A 25,339-nucleotide genomic window follows, 5' to 3' on the forward strand; every position below is an offset into this window, starting at 1 on the left:
CAGACTGTTTGACCAGAGGTAATTGAAAGTTGCCTGTATGTAGTCGTGTAATGACAGACTGCATCATGACACACATGCAAGAATGACAAGTTAAGGTCAAGTGGGCAAACTTCAGCTAACATTTCCAACCTGTGGAATGCCTGCATTGGCTGCCACCTGGCTCTCCAGTAGCTTGGTCTGTCGTATTCACTCTGTATATTTACCACCAATAATTTACAGCTGACGTTCAGACTTTATGCCTGGTCATGAGGCATGTTCACCTTTCAGGAGTGTATGTATCAAGCTCAGCTGCCTTTTGTCAGAAGCAGCCCTCCGTGGCTGACTGGAACCCATTTTTCCCTGGCACCGCACAAGATGCCCAAGTGCATCCACCTAACTTTAGAGGGTGCCGTATGCACCGCCGTGCCCAGAGAGGTGACACTAGCAGACAGGCACCCACCTCCCGCAGTTGTCGAACCTTGCTGACTTGGATTCCCTTTTGCATCTCTCAGCGTCTTCTTCACACCTGAGGGGTGCTCCCGCCGGACGCGACACAGGCTGGGCCGGGCCGTGCTCTGTTCTAAGAGGCAGCTCCTCCGCCTGCAGACTCCCCCCCGCAGTTCACTCACCGGGACCGCCATCCCCTCCTCTCCCCGGTGCGGTGGGGCCCTGCAGCGCCTCCTCGCGGCGGCTGCGGCTCGGCACCGCCCCGGCTCCGGTCTCGGCCCCCGCCCCGGTCGCGGCCCCCGCCCCGCCGCTCTCCCCGGGGAGAGGCTCGGCGGTTCGCTCCTCCTCGCGGCTGCGGGATTCCTCTCTCCGGGTTTTCGGGCCGCCCCTTCACACCCGCCGGCGGAGCAGGACGGCGTGAGAGAAACCGAGCGAGGTGGCGCGGATGCGCCCCGGTTCCCGGCGGCGGCGGCAGCAGCAGCAGCGGCAACAGCAGCGGCAACAGCAGCGGCAGCAGCAGCGGCGGCAACAGCAGCAGCGGCGGCAACAGCAGCAGCGGCGGATGCTCGGCGGCACGGCGGCGGCTCCGCAGCCCCGTGCAGGGAAGGAGCGAGGCAATGAGCTGCCCGCCGGCGGCCGCCTGTGAGTGACTGCCGCGGGGCAAGAAGCGGCGGCGGCGAAGAAGAGAAGGAGGGCAGCGATTCTTACTAGTACCCGTGAGAGTGCGGGAGAGTCCCGGCCGAGGGCTCGGCGATGCCCTTCGCCAAGCGGACCGTTGAGCCGCAGCGGCTGTGCCGGCGGCAGCCCGCTGCCTCCGTGCTGGAGGAGAGCTGGGGTGCAGAGCCGCCGCCGCGGGACCCGCTGCCGGAGGAGCCAGGGACGGCGGGCGAGGGCGCGGAGGCGGCCGGCGGCGGGGATCGGGAAGCGGCGGCGGTGCTGATGGTGCTGGACCTCTGCTCGATCAGTAACGTGGCACTGTCACGGATACTCAGGCAACTCTCCGACGTAGCCCGGCACGCCTGCACCCTCTTCCAGGAGGTCGAGGCTGACATCCAGAGCACCCACCGTCGCGTCCGAGCGCTGCACGGCCGCATCGCTGGGCTCCAGGGGGCTGTGCGCGGACTCGACCCCAAGCAGGAGGCAGTGCGTAAGTACCGCGGGATGGGGCGTTTTTCGGGATGGGGCGCCCGGCCGCCTGGGTAAGCCTCTTCCCGATAACCTGCCATGCAAAGTTTGGGGTCTGAGCCGGTGCGAAGGGAACCCGGGAGGCAGCGTGAGAAGGAGCTGTGCTGTGACGGGTCGGGCCGGGTCGGTGGGCGCTACTGGGCGCCGCGGCGATGCCGGCGGGAGCGATGATGTCAGTGGTTTCTGTCTTACATAAGGAGCTGGCTGGCGGGGCTCTCGGGGAGCATCTTCTGCAGCTGAGGGTTTGGCCGGGGCGGGGGCCGACGTCTGTCCGCGAGGCCCCGCGGCTTGGAGGGGATGGGGATGACCCCCCCCCCCTCCCCGGGCATCTCTGGATTTTCTCGCCTTTGCTGTGCCGTGTCTTCCTCTTAGAAGTGTCTCTGACTTCCCGATCGAATTTTTAAGCACTTAAATAGAAATAATAAACCCGGTTCGTCGTTAGCCAAGTTTCGGGGACCATGAAGTAAGGAAGTTTGGTTAATGACTTATTTCTGCTTAAAGAGTGGCCCTGAAGAGCCGGGGTGGGGTGGGGGGAGGAAAAGATCAAGGCAATATGCGACTTCTGTTATGAGCAGTAAGTGCTTGAATGCTGCTGCTTCTCCACCCAAACTATAAAAGCGGTGACAGGTTCTGTAGTCCTAACAGCTGCTGATTTCTGCTGAATATGGTTCGTGTTCGCAGCAGTATCATGATTTTGTAGTCTCACTCATGCATATGCTTCCCAAGCACTTGTGGATATGTGGGTTTTGGCGTTTTTTGGTTTTGTTTTTTTGATAGGTAAGGCTGTAGATTGGAAGTCTGGAATAGCAGAGACTGGTATCAGTCCTGTCCTCTTAATATCTGGTTTGGGAAAAGCAGTGCCTTCAAAGGGGAATTTGGCTTAGCTTTTGCATTCTGCTGTTCTCCTTTAAATCCTGAGTATTTATGATGAATACAGTGAAGTGAATTTACACTGGAGTAAATGAGAACGTGCCCTCTTCTAGATGGTTTTTAATGAACGTGCCATTTAAAAAATGGTGCTCTGGATTTCCTGCCGTTTGGAGCGGTGCAGAATACAAGTAACTCTTCTAGTACCAGTGAAGCTGTACTGATTAACAGAATCAAGCCTTAAGTATTCAGTGGTATTTAAACTACATCCTCGGCAGCTGTAGAATGACTTCGCTGGTGATAAATTTATATACATCAGCTGTAGATCAGACTGAGGGAGGCTTTCCGTGGTTTCAGGACTTGTGTGTAATCAGAGTGGAGTGCTGGGCTGTGACTGGAGACTGAGGCTTGGCCGATGTAATGAGGGAACTGTCTGAGGAAATGAAACTCCTTGTATCACATTCTCATCTATAAGTCTTTTGAGCTGAGTTAACTGAGTTTAGACTAATGTAAGTGAGAGCAGAGCTTAGGCTTTCTAATCCGTATGCTTTTTTCTTTCTTGCTTGTGCAAGTGCAGCTTGTTTTCAAATCACAGTTCAAACCCTTAATATTGCAGCACAGTTATGTGCTTAATTAGAGAGTCTGGCTTCACCCCATGATGATAAGCGCAGAATCTGCTTCTTTGGTGTTTTTCTGTTTTCTTTTACATCGTTTTCAGGAGGGGAGAGACTTTTGGTCATGATCTTCCCCGTGCACGCCTGCTGTGCCTCTTTCTCCTTGTATATGGTACAATGTACAGTGCAATGCTGCTGGTAGATCTGCAGATGTCCCTCCGTCTGGCCAGCCGAGGGTTCATTTACAGTGCCGGGCTTTCCCACTACTCATCCTCCAGGAGACGCGCGCCTTGCCTTCAGCTATACAGCTGCGGGCAGGCACATCACCCAGCCCTCATTGCTTCCCTTCATGCAGTGCCGTGCTACATGTGCTTTAAAGGTGAAAGGCTCTGTACTGACGCAGAGTGCACACACGGGCAACTTCTTTTCATGCTGTGGCTGCTTTTATTCCCCATCCAATGCTGGACCAGCACAGCTGCATTTGCATAGTGCTACGCCTGAACATCTCAAATGGGACCTGAGCTGAACAGCACCATTCTGCACATCTCCTCACATCTCCCAGAGCCATACACATCCACAGCAACACCTCCCTTTGGCCTCCAGGCTGTCCTGTGTTCCCAAGGGCCAGATAAAACTGCCTGGCAGGAAACTAGCCATCCGTGCTGTAGTGTATAATGATAGTGTGCTTTCTCTTTTATAGAATTATAGACTCATAGAACGGTTAGGGTTGGAAAGGACCTTAAGATCATGTAGTTCCAGCCCCCCTGCCATAGGCAGTGACACCTTCCACTACACGAGGTTGCTATTACTTTCAGCAAGACTATCCTAATGTTTGTTTTAAGCATGAGGTACCTACACAGTTCACTCCTGACAGCATTACACTTAAGTCTTTGCACCCAATTGTTTTTATGAAACCAAGAGAACAATTGCAGGTTGTCTCAGGTTTGGCCAGGACCTTACCAGCATCACATTAAGGCATCCTGCCTTCTACCTCCTGTGGTAAACATTGGAATGGTGAGGCAGCCTCTGGTCTTCTGGCTGTCCAGCCCAAATGACACATCTAAGAATAACTCAGAATTGGCTGGAGGTTTGGACTGTTACCACAAGGAACAAGTTGGTGACAGGCATGCAGCCACTGCACCCATGTCATGATTGTAATGGTCACATTGAACTTGTTGCATACCAGGAGTCTGGAGCTGCTGCTGCGCTGCTTGGCACACTGACCAAGACACATGTACTTGTATGTTAGCACCATGACAGTGTAGCCCAACTATACATTTTTGAGTACTCAGTTTAAAACTGCTAGGCTATCTTGACATTCTTGGTGTTCTAACACCAAGTGCAGCACAGTGATTTGAGAATAATGCTACCAGACATGCCCTAGATACTGAGCTGTGACATTGGAAGGCCTTTTTCTCTGTGCCTCGTGAGCCAGCCGCATTCCAAGATTCTCTTGTGGAGGCACAGGGTGGGTGAGAAAAAGGAAATAATGGGCTAATGCCATCTCGGGAGCTACTGGAGCCAGTGACTGGAGGGGCTTCTCTACCCCCATCCCTTGCCCAGGATGCCATTCCTTGGCAATTGCAGAGATGGTACCAAGAGGAAGGGAACAGGAAAGGAGCTCTCTTGAAAACAGCATATCGTACACTTTTGGATAATAATGTTTTATCTTGTACTGAAAAGAATGCATTGTTGTATCCAAATAAAACAACTATGTTGGGTTCAAGGATTATTAACAGAAAATGGAAATTAATTAAGCCCACCATTTTTCCAGTAATGCTTATCACTACTGCTGTCATTTCCATGAGGCCTTAACAGTCTCAGCTCTGCTTCTATTGAAATGGTGACTATTTGCAAGACTGTGTATGCTTTGCTTTAAGAAAAGTACTTGAACTCTTCTGCTGACCTACTGGTAAAGGTGTTTACTTATGTGCTGCTCTTTTGTTTTCCCACAGTTCAGAAAGTGTGATCAGAAAGTCTTGTTAGGCACAATAAAGGACTGATTCTGGGCAGTTGCAAACAGGTCATCTTCAAAAACTCAGGGTCCCTTGCCCCTGCCTTCCCAGATGCCGCTTGTCTTTTTAGCTTTCTTATAAGCTTCTGGCCAGCTAGCATCATGCAAATATGAATCCTTTCCCACTCTCTGACTGGAAGAGAAACAAGAGTGAGAAATGTTTTCCTGCTCATCTCCTGAACTAACTGCTTTGCCCTTCTGCTTCTTTAAGTACTTCACTGCTTTTCATCATGAGCAGCTCTAGGGTCTGCTTCTAAAGCAGAACCATGTGGGAATAACATGATTGTTGTCAGTCTGGCTGTTGCTTAGAGTTTCCTTATTACCAGCAAGAGAGCTGAGTAGTTTGGTACTGCCCAGTTTTATTATTAGATGCTTGATTTTCTGGGTAATACAGAAATGTAGAAGAAATGCTGGATTTGTGTGCAGACTTGGGACTCGGTGCCTCTGTAACTGTTTGAAAGGATGTCTCAGTCTAGGGGACTACAGATTTGGCAGTCTAAGTGAAATATGGTATTTTTCAGAAACTGATGATGTAAGACATCTTGCTTTCTGAATAACTGGTAATGACTGGGCAGCAGATATTGAAAGCCCTAGTTAATGAGATCCTCTTTGCACCCTGGCATCTCAGAGAATTCCACACATTCCAGGCTTTTTTTCTGAAAGCATCAATGTGTTACCAGCAGCCACTCTTTCTAAAAGCATCCTTTCCAGTGGCTGCCTGCTGTATCTTCATTGCTTCAATTTTCCATTCCTGATTTTCCTACGTGCTTGCAGTTAGTGATACAACCACTTAGATGTGTGGGGATCTCCTGTGTTACTTCGCTCTTCAGAGGCCCCTGGATCTCTGCAGTGAGCTCCTCTATAGGTTTTTCTTTCCTGAAGTGTCAGTGTTGAGCTAAAGAGACAGGTGTGAACTGATTCTTCATAATTTTAGGCTCTGCGTTAATTTATTCTACTTGATTGAATATTTGATTGAAGTTGGTTGCTGAGGACAGCCTAGGTAGCGTCACTCTTGGTTTTAGTCTCTTTCATTGTGCTTTTTCGGTAGGGTTTGTTTTGTTTTTTTATTTGATTTTTTTTGTTTGTTTGTTTTTTTAATACACTGATATAATGCTCTGCTCTTTGGGTTTTGAGCACTGCAGGGAAATGTTTAATCAATTGTAAAGGTTTTTATGTGCCTTCTGCCGCAATCCTGCCATTTTCACAAAACATACGTTGGACCCAGAGCTCATTAGATAATGCCTCTTCTCCTTGACTTAATGTGCTGAAGTCTCAATTGCTGCTTAAATGGAATATAGAAACTTTACTGCTTCCATCTCAGGATATGGCTACATTCTAAGGCAATCCCAGGCTAACTGTAGGTGAGCATCCTTGCAGAGATCTTCAGATCTTCAGGCAGGTACATAAGACCTTAAGAGTGGGTGCCATCTTGAAAGGAAAAAAAGAAGCAAGTGGAAGTTGAGTAGTTACACTTTATTCCAGCTTCACAAAATCCTAAAGAATTTTCATTGTACTGATTTTCTGTTGTGCTAAGACACAACTGTGTAGACCTCCTTGAGTCAGATACATTTGCATAAAAATATCTTGGATACTGCTGGAGACAAATCAGAAGAGATTTTTAGCTTTGCTTATCTTTGTATTATAGTGTTTTATCATGTATCAGCATATCTAAGTGTAAGGGTAATAGTTACACTTTTAGAGGTACACAGTAATGTAGCCTGGGGCACATGAGCCACAAGGATACATTCAGAGCTCATTTTGTACACTGAAATCACATTAATTGGCAAATCCTTGTTGGGTGCAGAATAAAACCCCAAAGAAAAGCAGAATTGTATGCTAGATGTAGTCATCCATTGCCTTCAGCTTTGTGTCCTGCCCCTGCCCAAATGGAATTACACATCCTCTTCACTTGTCCTTCTGGAAAAGGAGAGAGGCTTTTCGCTTTACTTGCCAGGTGTATTTTTTTTGGTGGTGTGCTGGTTGCTGTGGACTCACTCGAGTTAGAGAACTCGAGTTAGAGAACTCGCCTCTCTGGTGCACTTGACTTTGATTTGCCCATGAATGCAAATAACCCAAGTTGTGGGTGTGGGAAAGCTGGAAAATTTCCTCTGTGCTTGACTTATAAACGCAGAGAGTTGATGGCAAATTAGCAGAGTCGAAAAGAGCAGGAGGACAAAGCGTGGCTTTCCAGCTTACCTTTACTGCCGTCAGAACAGCAAAGGAATGGAGGAAGAAAAACCTGCTCCCTTAAGGATCCTATCCCCACCTTACCTAACATTAGCTAGAGCACCATTAGCTAAAGTGCTGTCATTTAAAAGATTCCTTATCTTTGTTTACTGAATGGCAGTAGAAGACCTTTTACAGGAGAACACATCTATTCAGAGACCGGGCTTGAGTTGTTTTTTTTTTTTTTCTCATCCATTTAGTACCTGATAGAAGGTAATGGGATGGAATTTGTCAAGTGGCTTTGGCAGGGATGTAATGCTTTGGAAGTTGGGGTTGTCACCTTCAGTCATGTTGGCTTGTATAAAGCAGACTCTGGCTTCTTTGCAAATAAAAGCAGAGAGTAAACTCTTTTGTCCCACTGAGGTCAGTGAGACTCGGTGGAGAGGCTCTGAGAGCACAGTGCTCAGGTACACTCACTAGCCTTTATCTGGCATAGCCTGGTAACAGATGAAAATCAGACAGCAGTGGTTTTCCTCCAAAGCCATTCCCTGCTATGCATGGGAGTTAAATGTAAAACTTCAGGAGTTTTTCTGAATCTCATTAACTTGGACTTCCATCAGTGTAGCATAGAAGGCCTTTGCCTGTTCTATAGTTCCTTGCTTTTCATTCTACAAACAGGGTTTAAACTGATGTGACAGGTTTGAACTGTTTGAGGATTTCGTTGCTGGGTGGAGAGTCTGCCAGCCAAAAGGCCTGATACCCCAAAATATTCAAAGCTAGATTGCTAACTCACTGCAGCTATATAGCTGTGTAATATTGTAATTATTAGTGGAACTTCTCTCTGGCATGTACTAGAGAGCCAAGCAAGAGGCTCCCAGTATGTTTATTAGAAATCCTGGTGCACATGGCTTAATTCCTTTAAGGCCGTTGAGGTCTCCTTTACACAGAAATAAAACAACAGAGAAGGTAGAATCAGGCCCATAAGAGACAGATCTACTGTAGGTCTTATGGTTTAGCAGAAATACTTCCCATAGCCCCTTTAAAACTCCATGCTTCTAAAGGCCTTTATAATTTAATGTATGTGTTCAAATGAAAAAAATCAGTGTTCCAGTGAAATCAATGGAGTTATTCCTATTTTTGGTTAGTTCCCCTTGCTGATAGAGGAGAGATCTGGAGATTAAGAAATAAGTAGACACAATTTACTCAGGGTATGGGGAGGTCATTCACCTGTTGATTCACAATGCATAAAAGATGGTAGTTTCCCTTTATGAAAGATGAAGGGCCTGGAGTGTTTCCAAAAAACTCTTTCATAGTTCTCAAATGTCCTTGGACTGAGGGAAGGACTTGCAGGAAGCAAATATAAATACCTAGTGTAACGGTGCCACTCAGCTGCTCTTCCGGACCAGTGGAATCGCGTTTTGTTGACATTTCTTATGTAGGTTTACCTGTTCCATGGCTTCAGTTTCAAGGATCAGATTATGGCTGGTCTGGCAGGGATATGCAAAGGTGGGGAGAAAAGAGAGGAAGCCAGCCCTTACTGCTTGTTGGCATGAGCTGGTCCCAAACACTCCTTCTCCATTCTGGCGAAGGCAGGCATGTTAAGCATGGCTGTTTAAAGGCAGCACCTGACTCTTCCTCTCTCTAAACTGGATAGCCAAAGAGACTTAGGAGTGAAGGGAAGTGCTGGCTGTTTAAAACAGCTCTGAAGGGGACATATTTCCTTCACACATGCCTAGACATGGTGGGCCCAAATCAAGCAGAGACCCTCAGGGAACTCCTAAAATCAATGTTATGATGCCCAAAGTGAGGAAAAGATACGACCAGCTGATGTGAATAATACACATGTATTTAAAAAATGTTGTTGCAGGGTTGTGTGGTCTTCTGCGTTAAAGAGCTGGATTTTCAAAAGCTGCTCTTTCCAATTATTTGGCATCTCCATGTAATCGAAGGCTGACATCAGACTCTCAGTTGGAACTACTTGACCTATTAGGCTATGAAGAGCAGAAACTTTCTGTGTTACTCAGTGTGTATGTGGGGGGAAGGATTTTTTCACTTCCTTTGATGTATTGGCATCAAGAGAGGGAGTCTTCATTTCTAATTGCTTCTTGTCTTTGAATTTATATACCAATATGTAAGTAACTGCAAAGGGAGATAGCAGAATTTATAAAAAGTTCAAAAAGGCAGGGCTTAGAGCATGATTAAAATAAAAGATAGCATACAGTGTGTGCTGGTTTTAGTTGAAATATCTCCCTAGAATACTTTCCATTTACATTCTCATTATATCTAACTGCTTCTAATGCACTGCTTAGCTTAACAACTGGCATGTTTTTAGGGTAGATTTTGTAGTAGATATACACCCACTGTGTTCTTAACTCAAGACTTTAAATTGCAGTATCTGTATTGGACAATCTTTTCTTATACTTTCTTGGCTGAAGGCTGGAAGAAAGCAATAGTGATGGGAACCTAATTAAGCCTGTGGTCTAATTACACCAGTAGCTGTGTGCTTGAAATGCTGCTAGATTCAATGAGTGCTGTGTGGCATTGGCATGTTAAGTCCCAGCAGAGGCATTTTATTTTATTTTATTTATTTTATTTTTTTATTTCCTATTTTTTTTTTAATAGGATCACTGTAATTCTCTCAAAGCCATTGTAGTTTTCTTTTTTTTCAGCTGCTGAGGCACTATAGCTACTCAGACCGAGTCCCTGAGAAAGTTTGGAGGTGCTGTCTTGCTAGTGTGTGCATGTGATTAAGGAGAATGAGCATAGGGCGGTGTGTTTGTGCTATAAATATGCATGGCTTGTTCAGGCCTCTCCAGCTTTTCCCCCTGCCTTCTCAAAGTTTTTTTGTTAGCTTGACAATGTTTGAAAAGACCTTTAAGTTGGCCTGGACAGAGGGCAACTGAGGGGGGGGGGAAGTGCTAATCCTTCTCCTTGAAGACGTGTGTATTAGTGGCTGCAGAATGGGATCATTTTAGAAATGAAATATGCAGGGTGCATTGAAAAATTCCTGTGTCCACAGGCTCTGGATTGCTTTAAAGACAAAACTGGGCTCTGTTACCTGTTACCCACCAACCCCCTGCCAAAAAAAAAAAAAAAAAAAAAAAAGAAAGGTATTACCAAGCATTCTTCTCTTCATATGGTCCGTGACTGCCCCTGATTGAAGAAATTGGATTTTATTGATGATGAAGCTCAGGATAGGCAGCACTAAGTCACTGTGATGTTCAGAGGCCAACTTATTTTTAAGATGGTATAAAGGTTTCTCTGCATTCAGTGTTTAGTGAGATATGATAAGGAGTGATTTAATTTTAAGTGAAATGAGAGATTTATTATGATTAAAGACTTAGCATGCAAATGAGAGTGGGTCCAAAGAGCAGGTGCTACCCAGCTCCATTTTTCCTCCCTGTAAGGTTTGTTTATTCACTTATAGGAAAAGGAGGGACAGTTGTTGGTATAGGCATGGTCTTTTCTTGGTGACACAGTTTTTGGTGAAGTGTTGTGTACAGGAGGATAGTAGGATAGTCGGGAGATGTATATTAATTCATTTCTCAAAAAGAAAAGCATATATCATGGATTGGCCACTGACTTTCATGTGCCCAGCTCTTACCCTGGAAGCTACGTAGCTCTGCACAATCCAAGTTTCAAATGCAAGCATCTTTTTGTTTTTTTCCCTCCTTGTTTTTTTGAGGGATAAATTTCTCATACTTACCCAATCCCCCTTATGGCTACACAGCACAGTTTCTACTGCTTTGAGCTGTGCTAAACTCAGCTCCTCTGGCCTTCCTATACCCCAGCAGTTAAATATCACAGAGCCTGCTATCTCAGCGTTCTGAAGAGATCCCACTTACCCTACCATATCGACTCTGGCTGTAACAACTATTGCTGTGGAAACCTGAAGTCTTGGTCTCTGCAACAAATTGCCTAAAGTCTTTCACACAGTTAGCGCACCAAAGCTAAATCTTCCCCATAGGATGAATTACTCTGACAACACCATTTTAAGCTTGGTTTCTTTTTGAAACGAGTATTAAGAAGTAGTACATTTTGTGCTTCTGTAGCAGGGGAGGCGGTGGACATGCCTGTGCATCTCACACCATTCAGAAATTTTATATCTGTTATTCAGCTACGATTCCAACTACATTGCCACAGAGTAGAAATCATAAAAGAGGCTGCCAGTTCAAGGAGAGAACAAACTATTCCTGCTTCATTTGAAGGAAGGGCTTTTTCTTTATTAAACACAAGAAAATGATTCCTGGGGAAGGAGCCCATACAAATGTTCCAGCACAATAAAATAAAAGTGTTTCCCTCTAGAATTACTGATTAATTTTTTTTTTTTTTAGAAACTTATGCTTTGAGTGACTTTTGTTTTGGGCCATCCTATCCATTGCTCCTCTTTTCATGACAATTTCACAGGGGCTGGATGCAACTACGCTTTTACCTCTAGTTTAATGGCAAGCACTGCTCTCTGTTAGAATGAACAGTAATAATTTTTATGTCTGTGGTTTATTCTCCATTGGTTATCTTCTGTGTGATGCTGTCTTGTTCATTTAATAAACTAGTGATAACTTGATAAGATTTAATTAACCCCCTCCCGCAAACATAACCTGCTTTTAATAGATGTTATAAACGCATTCATTGTGCCTGACACATTAAAATCACTGGTTTAAGTTCCTTTACTTTCAAATTGCACTCTAGCTGAAGAATATTTTGTGTCAATCATCTTGTCGTTACTGTGCTAATAGCCTAAAATAAGTATCATTACTTCATGACTTCAGCAATACTTTTTGGCTTCCATTACAGCTGCCACAGGCTTGATTCAGCTTTGATACCCAGATAGAGATTGGAGAAGCTGTTTTGGACAAAATCCTCCTAATGGAGACTAGGAGGCTCACCTGAAGATTTACTGTTAATTCTCCATTGCTATTAGCCTGTATGAATCAGTGCCCAGAGCCTGCAAGCTCTCCTTTTCCAAGCCATAGTGACAAAGAAACACTAGTCTGGGTGCAGATGTCTGCAGTTTCATTCTTGCTCATTCCTGGACCAGCTGACATACCCAGAACAGGACTATGGTGCTGTGCCACTGCCTGGGGCACGGGACTACCCAGGCAGCAATATATTTGTTATAAGCTAGCCATGCAATCCATCCCTGCACAACAAGGCATCAGGGCTGTGGAAAGATGGATGTTTTGTACAGTGCAGTCACATGCACCATGCACTGCAGTGCACTGGACCAGATCTGTTTGAAGGAAGCTAGCTGGAGTGTTTGGGAAGTGAGTTAGGATGGCAGCCTTGACCACAGATTGACTGCAGATGAAGTTGACCACCCATGTCTGACAGAAGAGGAAAGAGGCTGAAAGCAAGAGCTGTTGGACCTGTTCTCAGAGTTCCCCTTGACACCTTGAATAAATTACAACCCAGGGTATTTACCTATTTGTATTGTAAACTCTTTTAGTGACCTTTGTGAATACATGCAAAATTTACAGGGTAATTCCGTATCAGATCCAACCATAAAATCATGTGCCTGCAGATAGGCTATGGAAATGAGCACCTCTATTTGAGGTGCCCTGGATCTATAAGTGAGTGAATGGGTTACGGCTACCTTTGGCAGCTATAATGTGGCTATTCATTTATGAAATTGTCCAGGTGGAACTTAACACAAATTATTAATGTAGATTAGAAGTATTTTTCATTTATCTACTTGTTCCTAAGAACTCAGCAGAAAGGTAATTCCTTAAAGGAAATGAGAGGGAGCTGCAAAATATCTCAGCTCAGGGTGATTTATTTTTTTTTTTTTTTATTTCCTTTCTGGAACTTTGTTTCCTGTTTGGCTATAGATTTGACCTGATAAGCAGCATCTTGGACTGTGAGACTAAAAGGTTGTGTGACAATAAAATATGTGTGCTCAATTTTGTGTAGACCTTCATAAACAATAGTTGAAATAGAATAGGCTTGGATAGCATCATCTTCCTAAAAACTTGTATGTCACTAGAACAACAATGTTTTGTGTATCTATACATATGTATAATCACATATCTAGGTAAAGGAAGAGGACCAGTGGAAAGATTGGGCAAGATAACACCTCCTAAACCTTGGTCACTGAGGTTAAAAAAGCTTAATAAAGGGGTGAAGAACTTTACGGCAGCATTAGCAGCAACCTGGTCAAACAAGAGAGCAACTGTTCAGTTATACAGCTCTCATTACAATGGCAAAACCTGAAGGTAATTGATTTCTCTTGAGCTTTCCTTGTTTTGACTTTCTGTCTTCATCCAAAAGCAACTTGTGGTTGATTTCTCTTCCTTCCTGTCCCCTCCCTCTCAAAGAGGAAGATCAATTTGGAATTGATCTTGTGATGGTAGTGATGAAAGCTCCTCTACTGGATGTAATGGGTGATCCTGTTTCTCCAGATATTAGGTACATCTTGCTTAGGGGTGTGGAAATTATGCTGTTTGGTTGTACTTGCAAGAGTAAAGCCTTTGCTTTTGAACAAATTGACCCTCCTATTGAAAGAGAGTTGAAAATAAAATAAAATTGTAGAAAACCTCAGCCTAGTTCATGAAATTAATTCTTCCAAGAAAATAGATGGGTGAGTGAAAGGTAAAGCGGTGCAAGTCTACCGTATAGTTTGCAGATTCACTGAAGAAATGTGTTTTATTTATTATTGCAAAGACATATGTCCCCTGCCTTTATTCCCTTTTGTGACAGTCAAACTTTGGGCTTGTTAAATATGTCTTTACAGAAGCTGGCACATACTGACCCTGTTTGCTGCAGTTTGCTCTTCTGTAGTTTCTTGATTCTAGTGGCATGAGCCAGATGGACAGAGCCCTAGAGCTAAGTGATGGATAGCACAATTAAGTGTTCTAGTATTGAAGGCTGGAGCTGATTGAGTCAAACTTTGGCCAATATTTCAATATTTCTTTGTCCAAGATACATTTGCTATGCCAAAGTAGTTCTTGATTTCCTTTCAGGTCATATTACTTGGGTAGGAGGATGTTAAATTGCATAACAATATTTTCTTCTACGTAATACAGAGCTCTCTCTACTACTTTGTGTCCTGACAGCCCTTGTCCTGGGTTCGTTGTAACACGGCAGCATTACAGGAATGTTTTGTAACCTTGTAGGGCTTGTAGAAGCCTACCTGTTTTTTTTTCTGTCTAATCTGTATAGCCTTTTTTCTGCTGTGTTTTAGAGTTGTGCTGGTCAGTTGGGAGTGCCATGTAAACCCCTGCTCTCTGCAAGCCCTATGCCAGCACAGTCCTGGCCAAGCACATTGTGGATACTGGAATGTAGACACCGGAATGTGGCTCTGCAGCTCTCATGATTTTGGAGTCTGAGGAACCTGGTTTCACACTGACCAGGAAACCATGCTGGACGGCTGTCTGCCATCCTGCAGCCTTTTTCCTTCCTGCTTTCATGTGCCATTTATAGAGAGTGAATTGTGTCTCCTACCTCCACTTCTCCCCATCCTTGACAAGATGCTTAGCAGCCTTGGGGGTGCAGAGCAAATCTCAGAGAAGCTGAGGTTACTCCTCTGCTTCCTCTTTGCAACCTAGGTGCTTTCCAAGGGAACGTGTTCCCATGCGTAATGTTGGTGGGCAGCTTGTGCTGCCCTGCCTGCATGCTGTGCAGCCTCTGGCAGGATGGTGTCAATGTGTGGGAGAGGAGCTGGCAGTGGGAAGGGAGTGGATGTTACTGTGGATGATGTTGTGTATGCTTAGTGGGGAGATGATAAAAAAACAAAAGAGAGAGAGTATATGTTATCCTTGGAGCAGCCTTGAGAAGCTTCCTCAGGTAGGTATTCAGAGACCAGGGTCTCCTGTTTCACTGCTAGGGAAGTTTTCCATTGTGAAACAGCACTGAATTCCTCTGTGTGGCTGGTGGGCACAATGGCATGTGTTTGGTCAGGGTGCTACAGACTGAGTACCACTGAAACCTGCTCGCAGATAGCTGCGCTTGGCCAGGCTGAAGGGATGTAGCCTGTGAAACGTTTTCAATACCATGGCAGCCCTTGGAATAAATCTTACAGTATAGGTGTTAGCTTATAGGTGTTAGCATTGCCATCTAAGTGTCTAGAAATGGGTTTGTCTTCCATCCTGAGTGACCATTGTGTATCATGGGTTTGAAAGAAACTCCTGATGGGCTGTAGCTGTGGAACCTCACCCCCTTCAGAGGCAATCCTGCCTGGATGTGGTCCTGCAGGGTGGCTGGCCAGCCTCTCAATGGTTTGGAAAATGTTACAGGAATGACAGTATTTGTTCTGTTTATGTGCCATGTGTGCGCTGTTTGTATGCAGCATTATGAGAAAACGTAGCAGGTAGCTTTTAGGTAAACTCAGCTGTTATTTGTAAATGGCTGGTAGATGTGTAGAAGAGACACAGACCCATGCAGGTGCTGAATCCCTCCTGAGCGGGCTGAGGGTGTTCATTTCTGCACATTGGAGCTGAGGAGGAGGAGGAGAGCCTAATGGCCAAAACAGTAGTGCTTAAGAGACCTGGATTAATCTGCTGACTTCTCATGGGGGCTTGGGCAAAAGTCGTTAGTGCAGTTCAGATCACTAAGTTTCAGCAAGCTAAACTTCAGGCTATCCATCCCATTGAAAGGTGAGCCCCTTTCTCATGGTCAGGCAGAAAAAGTTTCTTGACCATGTGACTGCAGGAGTCCCTTAACTTCTGTAGGTGTCATGGTGTGAAGTGGGTACTACCATGGGCTCTGTAGGCCACTGTTCCTCAGCTCTGTGACAGCCATCTTCTCAGAGGTGGTATTGTGCAAGCAGCGAGGATGAGCTGGGTTGTGTGGTGATGGATGCTGTACAGGTACCCCACATACACAAGCCTGCTTTGTAAATGACAAGCAATTTGCAATGCTGAGAACTGTCTGTATCAAGAGTGCTTCTGTCCTTCATGGACAAATGCTTCCAGGTTCTGTGTGGTTATTCCTGATGAAGGCAGTGTTCCCAGGTGAAATTCTCCAGTCCAAGCAGCATTTCTTGTTATAGGCAACCGCGGCTCTTGCCCTCTGAGGACTAACCTTAGGTTGAGCTACGTTTGCAGTTGCCAATCTTCCTTTTGAGGCCTGGCTCACAGAGGAGATCGAGCTTACTTACATTACAGACAATGTGTCCTGGTTAATTACAGTCATGTACAGGTTGTACCTTGGGATTTTGTTTAATTAAAAATGGTGCTGGGAAGTTTAATAAGTGTCTGATATGTTCTATTTGTCTGCCAAGTGCTAGTGCTGTGGTTCTCTTCAAGTGCTCTCCCAAATCCAGTCAGAAAGGGCCACTTGAGCTCCACATCTGCTGCAGTGAAATGGGAGGACAGATTATTCTCTCTCCAGCCAGGCTAGTGTTTAGCAGTTCACTTTCCATAGCTTGGGCTTTGGGAAAAGGTTTGTGTGGGTAGTAGTGTCAGAGGAAAACTTGCAGTACAGAATCTAAGGCTTTTCCTGTGTAGTGGAAAAATCATGGTCATGCATGTGAAATGTGGACTTAGAGGAGCTTTGTGTGGGTGGTCTTGTTTTGATTCTTTCTGCCCGTCCTTTTCCCTTCCCACTCATGTATGCTGAAGACTGGCATCTATTTAACTTGAGCTTTTCTAATAATCATAGATAACATACAACAAAAACAATAATGAAGCACCTGCATATACAATCTTTCTGAACCGTAGAAGCCACAAGATCTCCTAGACATGCTTTTTGTTAGTACTGGCTTGTGAGAGACCTAGCGCTCCATGATGCCCATCTGTTAGCAGCATGTTTAAATGTGATTAATGTGAAAGTTGCAAGAATTGAAATAGCTTTTGCTAGTCTACAACAGAATCTGTCACTGTTAATCTCTTGCAGTATTGGAAGCTTAATATAATAAATCTAATGTTATGGAAAGCTGTAGCTTTGCTTTTGTTACTACCACCTTAGTGCATTATTAAACTAATATTTCCTTTTCCTCTGGATTTCATGAGCATGGTAGGGATAGTGTAGATATAATTCACCTGCAGAATATTATTGATGTGATCATATAAGTGTAAAGTATGTCAAGAAAGAGATGCTCTAGCATAAAAGGGTTTGGGGAAACATTAAGTTTGATTGGAATTCCTGAGGGAATGTGGCCAGAGCAGGGTGTACTAGGAATCGACCCTTTCCCAAATGCTAGTAGAGGCTGGTGTGTGTGTCGTAAGCAGTGTCTTGGCATGGTAATTCTTTCCTGTGCCTGAGTAGACATTAGAAATAATTTTGGCTTACCCATTCATGACAGTAGACCTACATCGTGAGCAGCACCAATGGTATTTAATCAGAACTCCTGTGTCTTTAAAAAAGATTGCAGGCAGGATAAACAGTATTAAGGCACAAGTGGGGACTGCTTGCTGGAGCAGGCTGACAGTACGGCAGACAAACAGGGGAGGACCCAGAGAAGGAAAATTGCTTTCTTCATATAGCTGCTTGTGTTGGGAAGGATCAAAGAAACCATAATGAGTCAGTATCTTTCTTTAAAGAAAATTACAGAAGAATGATTCAATTAAATAGTAGTTTACTCAAGGTTTGCAGGTGGCTTGTGAGGTGTAATTAGATCCCCCTTACCTTTTAAACTGAGATCTATGGCTTTGTTCATTTTAGTGGAGGTGGAGAACCCCATTCTTGGATTTACAGTACGAGATTGGTAGAGCAGAGGGCTTGTTGTAAAACTCCTCAGTTTATGGCATGATTACAAGGTGCTTTTGTTTCCAGCAGGGATAGCAATAGTACTTTGGTCCAGGCATTTCAAAACTGCTTTTAATCTGTGCTTGTAAGATCATCGGGCACTGTAGGACAAATTGAGACCTGCCTTTCACTGAAACACCCCTTTTCTCTATCATGCTCAATGTCTTCACAGCAGCCAAGTAGCTTGTTCCCATACACCCATACACTCATTGCAAAGAACCAAAACCAGATCAGATAGGATAGCACTGTCGAAGGGGTAGTTACAGAATATGTAGTTACAGAAATCAGATTGGACTCTATGGGATTTTCTAGTTCTTTTGTGTACCCTTTATAATCCAGTCTTTGAAGCATTTAAGAGCTTGAGGTGCCATGATTAAAAGATTCAAACCCCATATTTTTTCATTTATCCTCTAAAAGAATAGGCACCAGTTCCACAGCTTGGAGGCATTAGGAAAACTTGCAGAGAAGAGAGACCCCACTTGCCTTTAGTAGGGTGCCATAAAGTGTCTTTCTCCTTTCGTGGTAACGTGTGCATTGTTGAGATGATGAAACTATTCAGTTTTGAGAGCTACTGTGGCACACCTGCACCTGTGGGTCTCAGTGTTGCTCTTGCCCTGTTGCTTGGTGGACTGGATAGTGATGCTCAGTATCCCTCCCTCTCTCCCTCCTCAACAGGAGCATAATGTACAAAAGGCTTCAAGTAGTGAGCTGAGTGAGTAGTGAGGGGCACGCAGCATGTTACCACGTTAGGACCTTACTTTGTTGTGCCCCCTCCTGTCAGCTTTTTGGCAGCCAGGGACAGTTAGCTCATACTGAGAAGTCCCAAGAGCTTCTATGATAGTTATTTCACAAAGCTGTGCATAATAGCATAAACATCTGTTTACAGGAGTCCTCATGGATCATCTCCATACTGTACTCATATTGCAGGGGTATCCCTGGAAAAGGGCATTTTTTCATGATTTGGGAGAATCTTGGAGATGAGGGAGTAAGGGAAAGGAGGATTCAGCTGCACTTTGAATGCCTTGCTGTTGACTTAAGTTTTCAGGTCACTTTTTAGCTGTTAAAATGTGGAGGAAAGGATTCAGTAAGCAACTCTGTGTGTGTTTGTCTTCAGTGAGTTCCTGCTCAGGCAAGGCAAGCATGATTCAGCTACTAGTTAATGCTGATGTACCAGAATTGGCAAACGATTTACGCTTCTGCTACTGGATCCGTAGCAGTTGCTGGATGTGCAGCGATGAATGGAAGAACATTCACCAATACTGGTGCACAAACAAATAAGTTAATAAAAAGCAGCTGATTGTATCATTGTATGTTATAGGAACTCCAGAGCAGCCCCGAGATTATTTAGAAACAGATGTTCTTATCTGGAAACTCTGAGAAACAGAGAGGTGAGGATTTTGGGGGACCCCCCCCCCCCCCAACAAGATAGACACAAACAAAACTCTGTACCCTGTCTTTATATATGATTTCATGGTAAGGACTTTTATAGGAGTTTTTCTCTTGAAGCCTTAGCCTGGGTCTGAGTTTGACAGCAATCTCAGCTTTGGATTGTTTCTCACTAATAATTGGAGCTGTGCTGACCTTCCTTCTGCAGTGAAAGAACTAATTCACGGGGAAAAGTTTTTTTAAGGGGACACACTGGAAAGAAAGCACTCTGTGAAAACTGGAATTATACAAACCAGCTGTCTGGCCTCATATAAAATTATACCGGCCTTTTGTACCTCCATGTAAGTGGTATTTAACCCTTGCTATCATTGCCACATGCTGCTGAGACAGATGAACTCCCTCAGCTGATGGCTGAGCGGGGCCTGGGAACAAAGCGCGGACTGACGGGATTGTGAAAGGACGCGGGGCTGTCAGCAAGGCCAGCCGTTAGTTCATTATTCAGACCGACAAAGCTTCATGCCCTCATGAATCACTTCTGGGTTGGTTCTCTTTGTCTTTCTCTCTCTGAGGGAGCTCACTAAAAGTAGCTGGCTTGTGGAGTAGTTGCGGCAAGCTATGTTGTTTCCAGTTATGTTTCTTTGTCCTCTGGAGGCAAAAGCAATCCCATTGCTAATGGCATGAGTTGTGCCAAGGGTGCCCCTTCTGCCCCCTGCACTCCTGGTGCTGATGTGGTGCAGGATTGACTCCTCTGCCCTTTTCCCTGTAGAGAACCTGTTTTTCTCTTCAGTTGTGGAAATGAGCCCAGATCACTGGCTCTGTGTTGGTCCAGACTCCTGCTAAATGGCTTCTACAGCTTGAGGAGGACTCCACGGCTATGGTCTGTGGATGGAGACCTACATTAGCTTCCCCATTTTGTCAGCTGTTAAGAAAACCTGAGGAGGAGGGTATGTACACACTCTCTCTTGTAGCCGTGAAAATGCCTGAGGGTGGCAGCCAGTTTGGAATGCTGCGTTCAGCCTTGCTGCTACTGAAGTGCCTCTGTGGAGGTGTTCCAGGGCCGTGGAAACAACTACATCGAAATGCTGGTGTTCCTCCTGTAACGGTTGTGGGAGCATCTCAGGTCTGGGATTCTGCAGGTTGACTAGCACAGGGAGAGGGCTCAGGGGGGATAAAGAATATTCTTTCTACCACGAGCCCCATGGCAATTCTCAAATACTCAGGAAAACAGTTTTGATCAGAAAAGTCATGGCTGGTACTGGATGATTCAAGCAAAGTGTAGGAAGTACTGTAGTAAAAAGTAGTAACAACTGCCCACACATGAAGCTTTATCCTAGAGAAAGAAGGCTTGGCTTTGACAGGTCCCTTGAAGCATCAGTTTCTTACATGTTGATTTTTCACTCTATATGTCACCATTGCACATACTGCTATTAATTGATTAGCATGTATATGTTGATTTTTTTTTTTTTTTTATTTTATTTTTTTTAATTTAATTCTTCGTAAATTCTTGGCCTCAGTGATGAAACGTGACCAGCAGTTCTGAAAGTTACCTGTGCATTGCCTGGGAACTCACTGGAATTGGTTTCATTTCTTTGAATACTCAATTGTTCTTGCATTACAAAGCTAAATGTTTAAAGAATTCCAGAGTTCTTTCTCTGTGCTATTCGTTACTTTGCGTACCTCTTTCATATGCCCTTATATCTATATTAAACACATCAAACCTCTTCAGTACCTTTCCGTCTGTAGATCTTTTCATGCCACTAATTATTTTTACAAGCTGTTTCTGAAACTCTTATTTCTCTGTATCATTCACCACTCAAAAGAGGCTGAAGATAGCAGTGTCTTCTTGTGTATGTGTTCTGGGAGCTCTTTTCTCCTCCGTTTCTCTCTCTGCCCTCCCCTTTTCTCCGGACTCGGTGCTGCAGCCTTTCTTCACCATGCTATCGAATCCTGATGGCTTCAGCCATTGTAAGTGAAGGCTACAGAATCCTTCATTTATATGTATTAATCTGATAAGTGACTAAAGCTACAGGCCTGAGCATCTTGGTTAGCTGCCACATTCATTTGCTAATCATTAAGACAGTTGAAAGACTTTTTTCTTCATGAAAAAACAAAGTACAGCCTTTAAAGAGCAGTATTTTGCAAGAAGAGAAAGCTGTGTTTGTTTTGAAAGGAAGATTTATTGGGGTGATATAATCCAACTCATGCTATCTCCTCACCTGTTTTTCCTCAGGGAGACATCAATCCTTATTAACATTTCTAAATCAAAAGATAAAAATGATAGACAAATTCCAAAATGGAATGAAAATACTAACAATAACTGAAAGAGAAATCTCTTCCTTTTAATACCTGCTGAAATTGAATTCAAAGAGGAGCTAGTTCACTATAGATGCATGGGATCTGAGAGCAGTTTTGTGGCTTCAGTCCTTTGTAATAGGAGATTGGACAGAAAGAACAGTGGTGCACGAGTCCCATCTGGAGGGATTTATCATCTGAGTTCCTTATGCTGGACTTGCTTTTTATTTTTCCATCTACTATTTCAGTCACATGCCCCATGTGAAAGAGCTGTGGGTGTGTCCTGAGCCTTGGCTGTGTCCAGTTTCTAACCTTTTACCATTTCCTAGCTGCCACTAGGACAGCTGTCGCTTTCCTCATCCTTCAGGCTTTCCCTCCCTCTGGCTTTGGCAGTGCTGGTTCCATCACAGTTAGTACGTTGTTGATTCTGTGTCTGGAGACGCATGTTTGTGCTGCAGTCCACTAGTGTAGTTCTGGCAGAGCTTAACAGTTTAGGATGCCGTGCCCGCATCTGACCTATGCGGTTAAACCACAACAACCCCTCACTGCTGGGGGGACCACTGAGTTCACAAGAGTAAGACCTATCACACAAGAAAAGACAGATACGTAGTTGGTAAGTAACTTTCATTTTCTTACAAAAGTGGCCTGATGGAAAAGTTGCCCATTGTGCTTTGATGGGGATGAGACCTTGAAATTCATTCAAAATAAAATGAGGCTAGCTAAGTGCTTGGAGGATGAAGGTTTCAAGAAGAAGTTGTTATGCGGACTCCCAGCTAACTTTGGAGTGACATTTGCTGAAAAAGCAGCAGTTGGGCCTGTAGTACTGGAGTTTGCTCTTCTTTCAGGAGACCACTTTAGAAGAAGTCATGCACAGATGTTTAATAGCTCTTCTGTGGCTAGCTGAGATATCTCTCCCCTCTAAACATAGTCTGTGATACCTGTTGTGTGCATGCAGAAAAATAATTTCTCCACAAATTAGGAAGGAACTTGGTGAAGAAAACATTTCTTGGTCACCAAGAAACTACGTGGTCTACATGGTCACCAATAGACCATGCACTGGTGCCTCTTTCAGACAGAAAAGTGGCAAATCAGGCTAAAAAAAAAAAAAGGGTTGTTCTCAAAATTCTCTTTCCCTTTACTTTCTCCACTCTCACGAAATACAGCCTTGTGACCCCAGTAAGGCAAAGAGCTGTGGAGCTGTGGAAGCATGCAGCTTGTCAAACTGTGGTCTTCAACACATTTTGATTATGGCCAACTTAGCTGTAATTTCTAACATCCATATTTATGTCCATGCATGTTAAGTATCTATCCATCCATATGTTTAAATTATAATATCCTCTTCACACATTTCAATTTCTCTTTCACAATTCTTTGCAGCCAGTGTGTTTTATTGCATATGGAAAGAAAGGGCAGAACCCAGGCTTTTTCTTATTTGCAGATAAAGGGTACTACTGTGATCCAGTGATTGATTTTCTTGCTTGAATCACTAACCACGGATTAGTCCACAGCTCTCCAGTACTACGCTGGGTCAGGGTTGAAATTCTGGCCTGTGTTAGAGAGTCAGAGCAGGGAAGCACATTTTCTGGTTTGTTTTTCCTTTTTAATCTAATATAGTATATTGTGTATGGAAAGAAAGAGCAAACCCTAGGCTTGTGTTGGAACTGCCTTGTGCTGGAACTTGTGTTGGAACTAAACAGAATGAGCTTTGTAATTTCCAGTTTCTTTTGCAAATAGGCTTTGACTAATAAGGTATAGTTGCTGTTGACATTTGGTCACTGAAAACAGATTTTTAAATTTTTTTTAAATGTCTAAGAAGTAGAAAAGTCTGATTGTACTTATTTTAAATACAGAAGCTAAAAAATGAATGAGTATAAAGCACATAAAACACTGCTTAGAATGCCTGGAAGAGCCAACCTGTGTGAAACAATGACAGCACACCCTGAATTTGTGCTGTAACACAAATTGTGCTGTAACCCTGAATTTTGTGTAACAGAACTGTTCACAGAGTGGAACTGCCGTACATAAATAAAGATGATGGGCATGTGTCATATCTTTCCTATAGAAGCAATTATTGCCAGCTGTTTTGAGAGTAGCTGACTCCAAAGCAGTCAAGGAGGTAATTTCTTCCTGTGCTGGCTCTTCTGAACACCTTTTTGTGTTCATGATCATACAGAAGATAATGTTTGTGAGCAAATTAAAACCACACATACTGGTACGGTTTAGGCTTGATGTACTTTCTTTGCCATGTCTTTCTGGCGGAAGCCTTAAGCCTAATTACTGGCTTCTCTGTTTGTGAAAGTGTATGAGAAATCAGCTGGTTTTAGCCATAGAAATTTCATGTCAGAGATATTCACTAGTACCGAATTCTGGCCAGCACCAGGTTCTTTTTTTTTCTCTGGAGAGCTGTAAGATATTCTTGTTTCTTATGTGTGTGCATTTGTCACAGTGTGGCGGTTGGGTGAGGATGCACTGTGGGTCTGGCTTTGCTGCTGTTGATTCTTTTGCCTGTGCAAAGCCACAGTGAAATTGGAGGAATTTCTGCTGACAGCTTGAGAGGACCTAAGGTGAGGAATGGGGCAAAGCACAACAATTTGGATTAGTCTGTTCTTCCCTTGGCTTTTTGCTCTGAAATGGCATGACCTGCAATACGTACAGACCAGTATGAACACACTCAGTGGATATATAAAATGTTCAAAGGCAAATAAGAGAAGGAGATTAGACACAGAAGTCTCAGAGAAGACAGGTGCCTTGTTTGAAACAGGAGTTGTATATTTTACAGAGGCAGCCTTGTCTGATCTTTTCTTTCAGTAAAGTCTTAACACAGTGTTGGTCTTTACATGGTGCTGCTTAAAGTTTAATTAGGTTCCCATGTTAGTCCCCAGGTCTGAAGGGAAAGGGCAGGGGTTTTAAAAATCCAAAGGAAGTGAATAGAAATTGGACTAGTCTGAGGAGGGAATAAAATCTGCCTTTACCCTCTTTGTCTCTTTGGAGTACAATGGCTGGTGGGAGGAAATTTACTTCTCATGATTGAGTGACCTGATTTTGTCTCCCACTTGGACAACATAGTCTCTTGTAAGAAAATGACTAGTCTTAAATTCATACATAATTGCTCAGCAGGGAGGTTGAGTTTAAAAATGCAGATTTCTGGGTATTAAGCAGCAGAAATCTGTTTTGAACCCTTGAACTTCCTTTGTTGTTTAAATGGCCACCTATAGAACCCGTCTGCAGAGAGCCACTGAGACACAGTAACTTCTTTTATATTGAAAAAGTATCTTCCCTCACCCCTCCTCTTCTCCCCTCCCTTCTGACATGAATGTATACTGTTTCCTTATAACAAAGGACACTAATTTTGGAACTTGCTTTTGTATGTCTAGGCTATACAGCAACAGTAAATGAGGGTGTATCCTGCTAATTGGTGGTACTGAGCTTGGGAGCAGTGTTACCTTTATTTTCTTGGGAAACTGGGATGCTTGCTTCATTTTACTTCTTTTCTTACTCAGTTACTGAGCACAAGCCTCCTCCCAGCTGTATCAAAGGAGCTAATGTTTACATCTTTACACTCAGACATTCAAAATCCTAGGCTCTTGCTACAATTTCAGCAGTGGAAGTGAATAGCACATACACACCCTACTGTTGCTGTCCTCTATATTAATTGCATTAAGTGATATAAATGTAAATTTATACTGTGAATATGGTTTTATAGAGC

General features: G+C 44.0%; 1 protein-coding gene across 2 annotated transcripts in view; it reads left to right on the top strand.

The window, feature by feature from the left end:
- Positions 1-1,105: 1,105 nt before the first annotated feature.
- The window catches only part of NHS (NHS actin remodeling regulator), a 248,964-nt gene continuing 224,730 nt past the window's right edge, over positions 1,106-25,339 (top strand). For both annotated transcript variants that reach the window (XM_057419606.1, XM_057419607.1), the window contains exon 1: positions 1,106-1,573. In XM_057419606.1, coding sequence (XP_057275589.1) covers positions 1,180-1,573 — 394 coding nt within the window. In that variant the 5' untranslated portion in view covers positions 1,106-1,179. The remainder of the gene's footprint in view (positions 1,574-25,339) is intronic.

The sequence above is a fragment of the Pezoporus wallicus genome, unplaced genomic scaffold (assembly GCF_028554395.1).
Source record: "Pezoporus wallicus isolate ANWC-B61680 ecotype Strahan unplaced genomic scaffold, APGP_CSIRO_Pwel_v1 contig_5767, whole genome shotgun sequence".
In the NCBI taxonomy this organism is placed as follows: Eukaryota; Metazoa; Chordata; class Aves; order Psittaciformes; family Psittacidae; genus Pezoporus; species Pezoporus wallicus.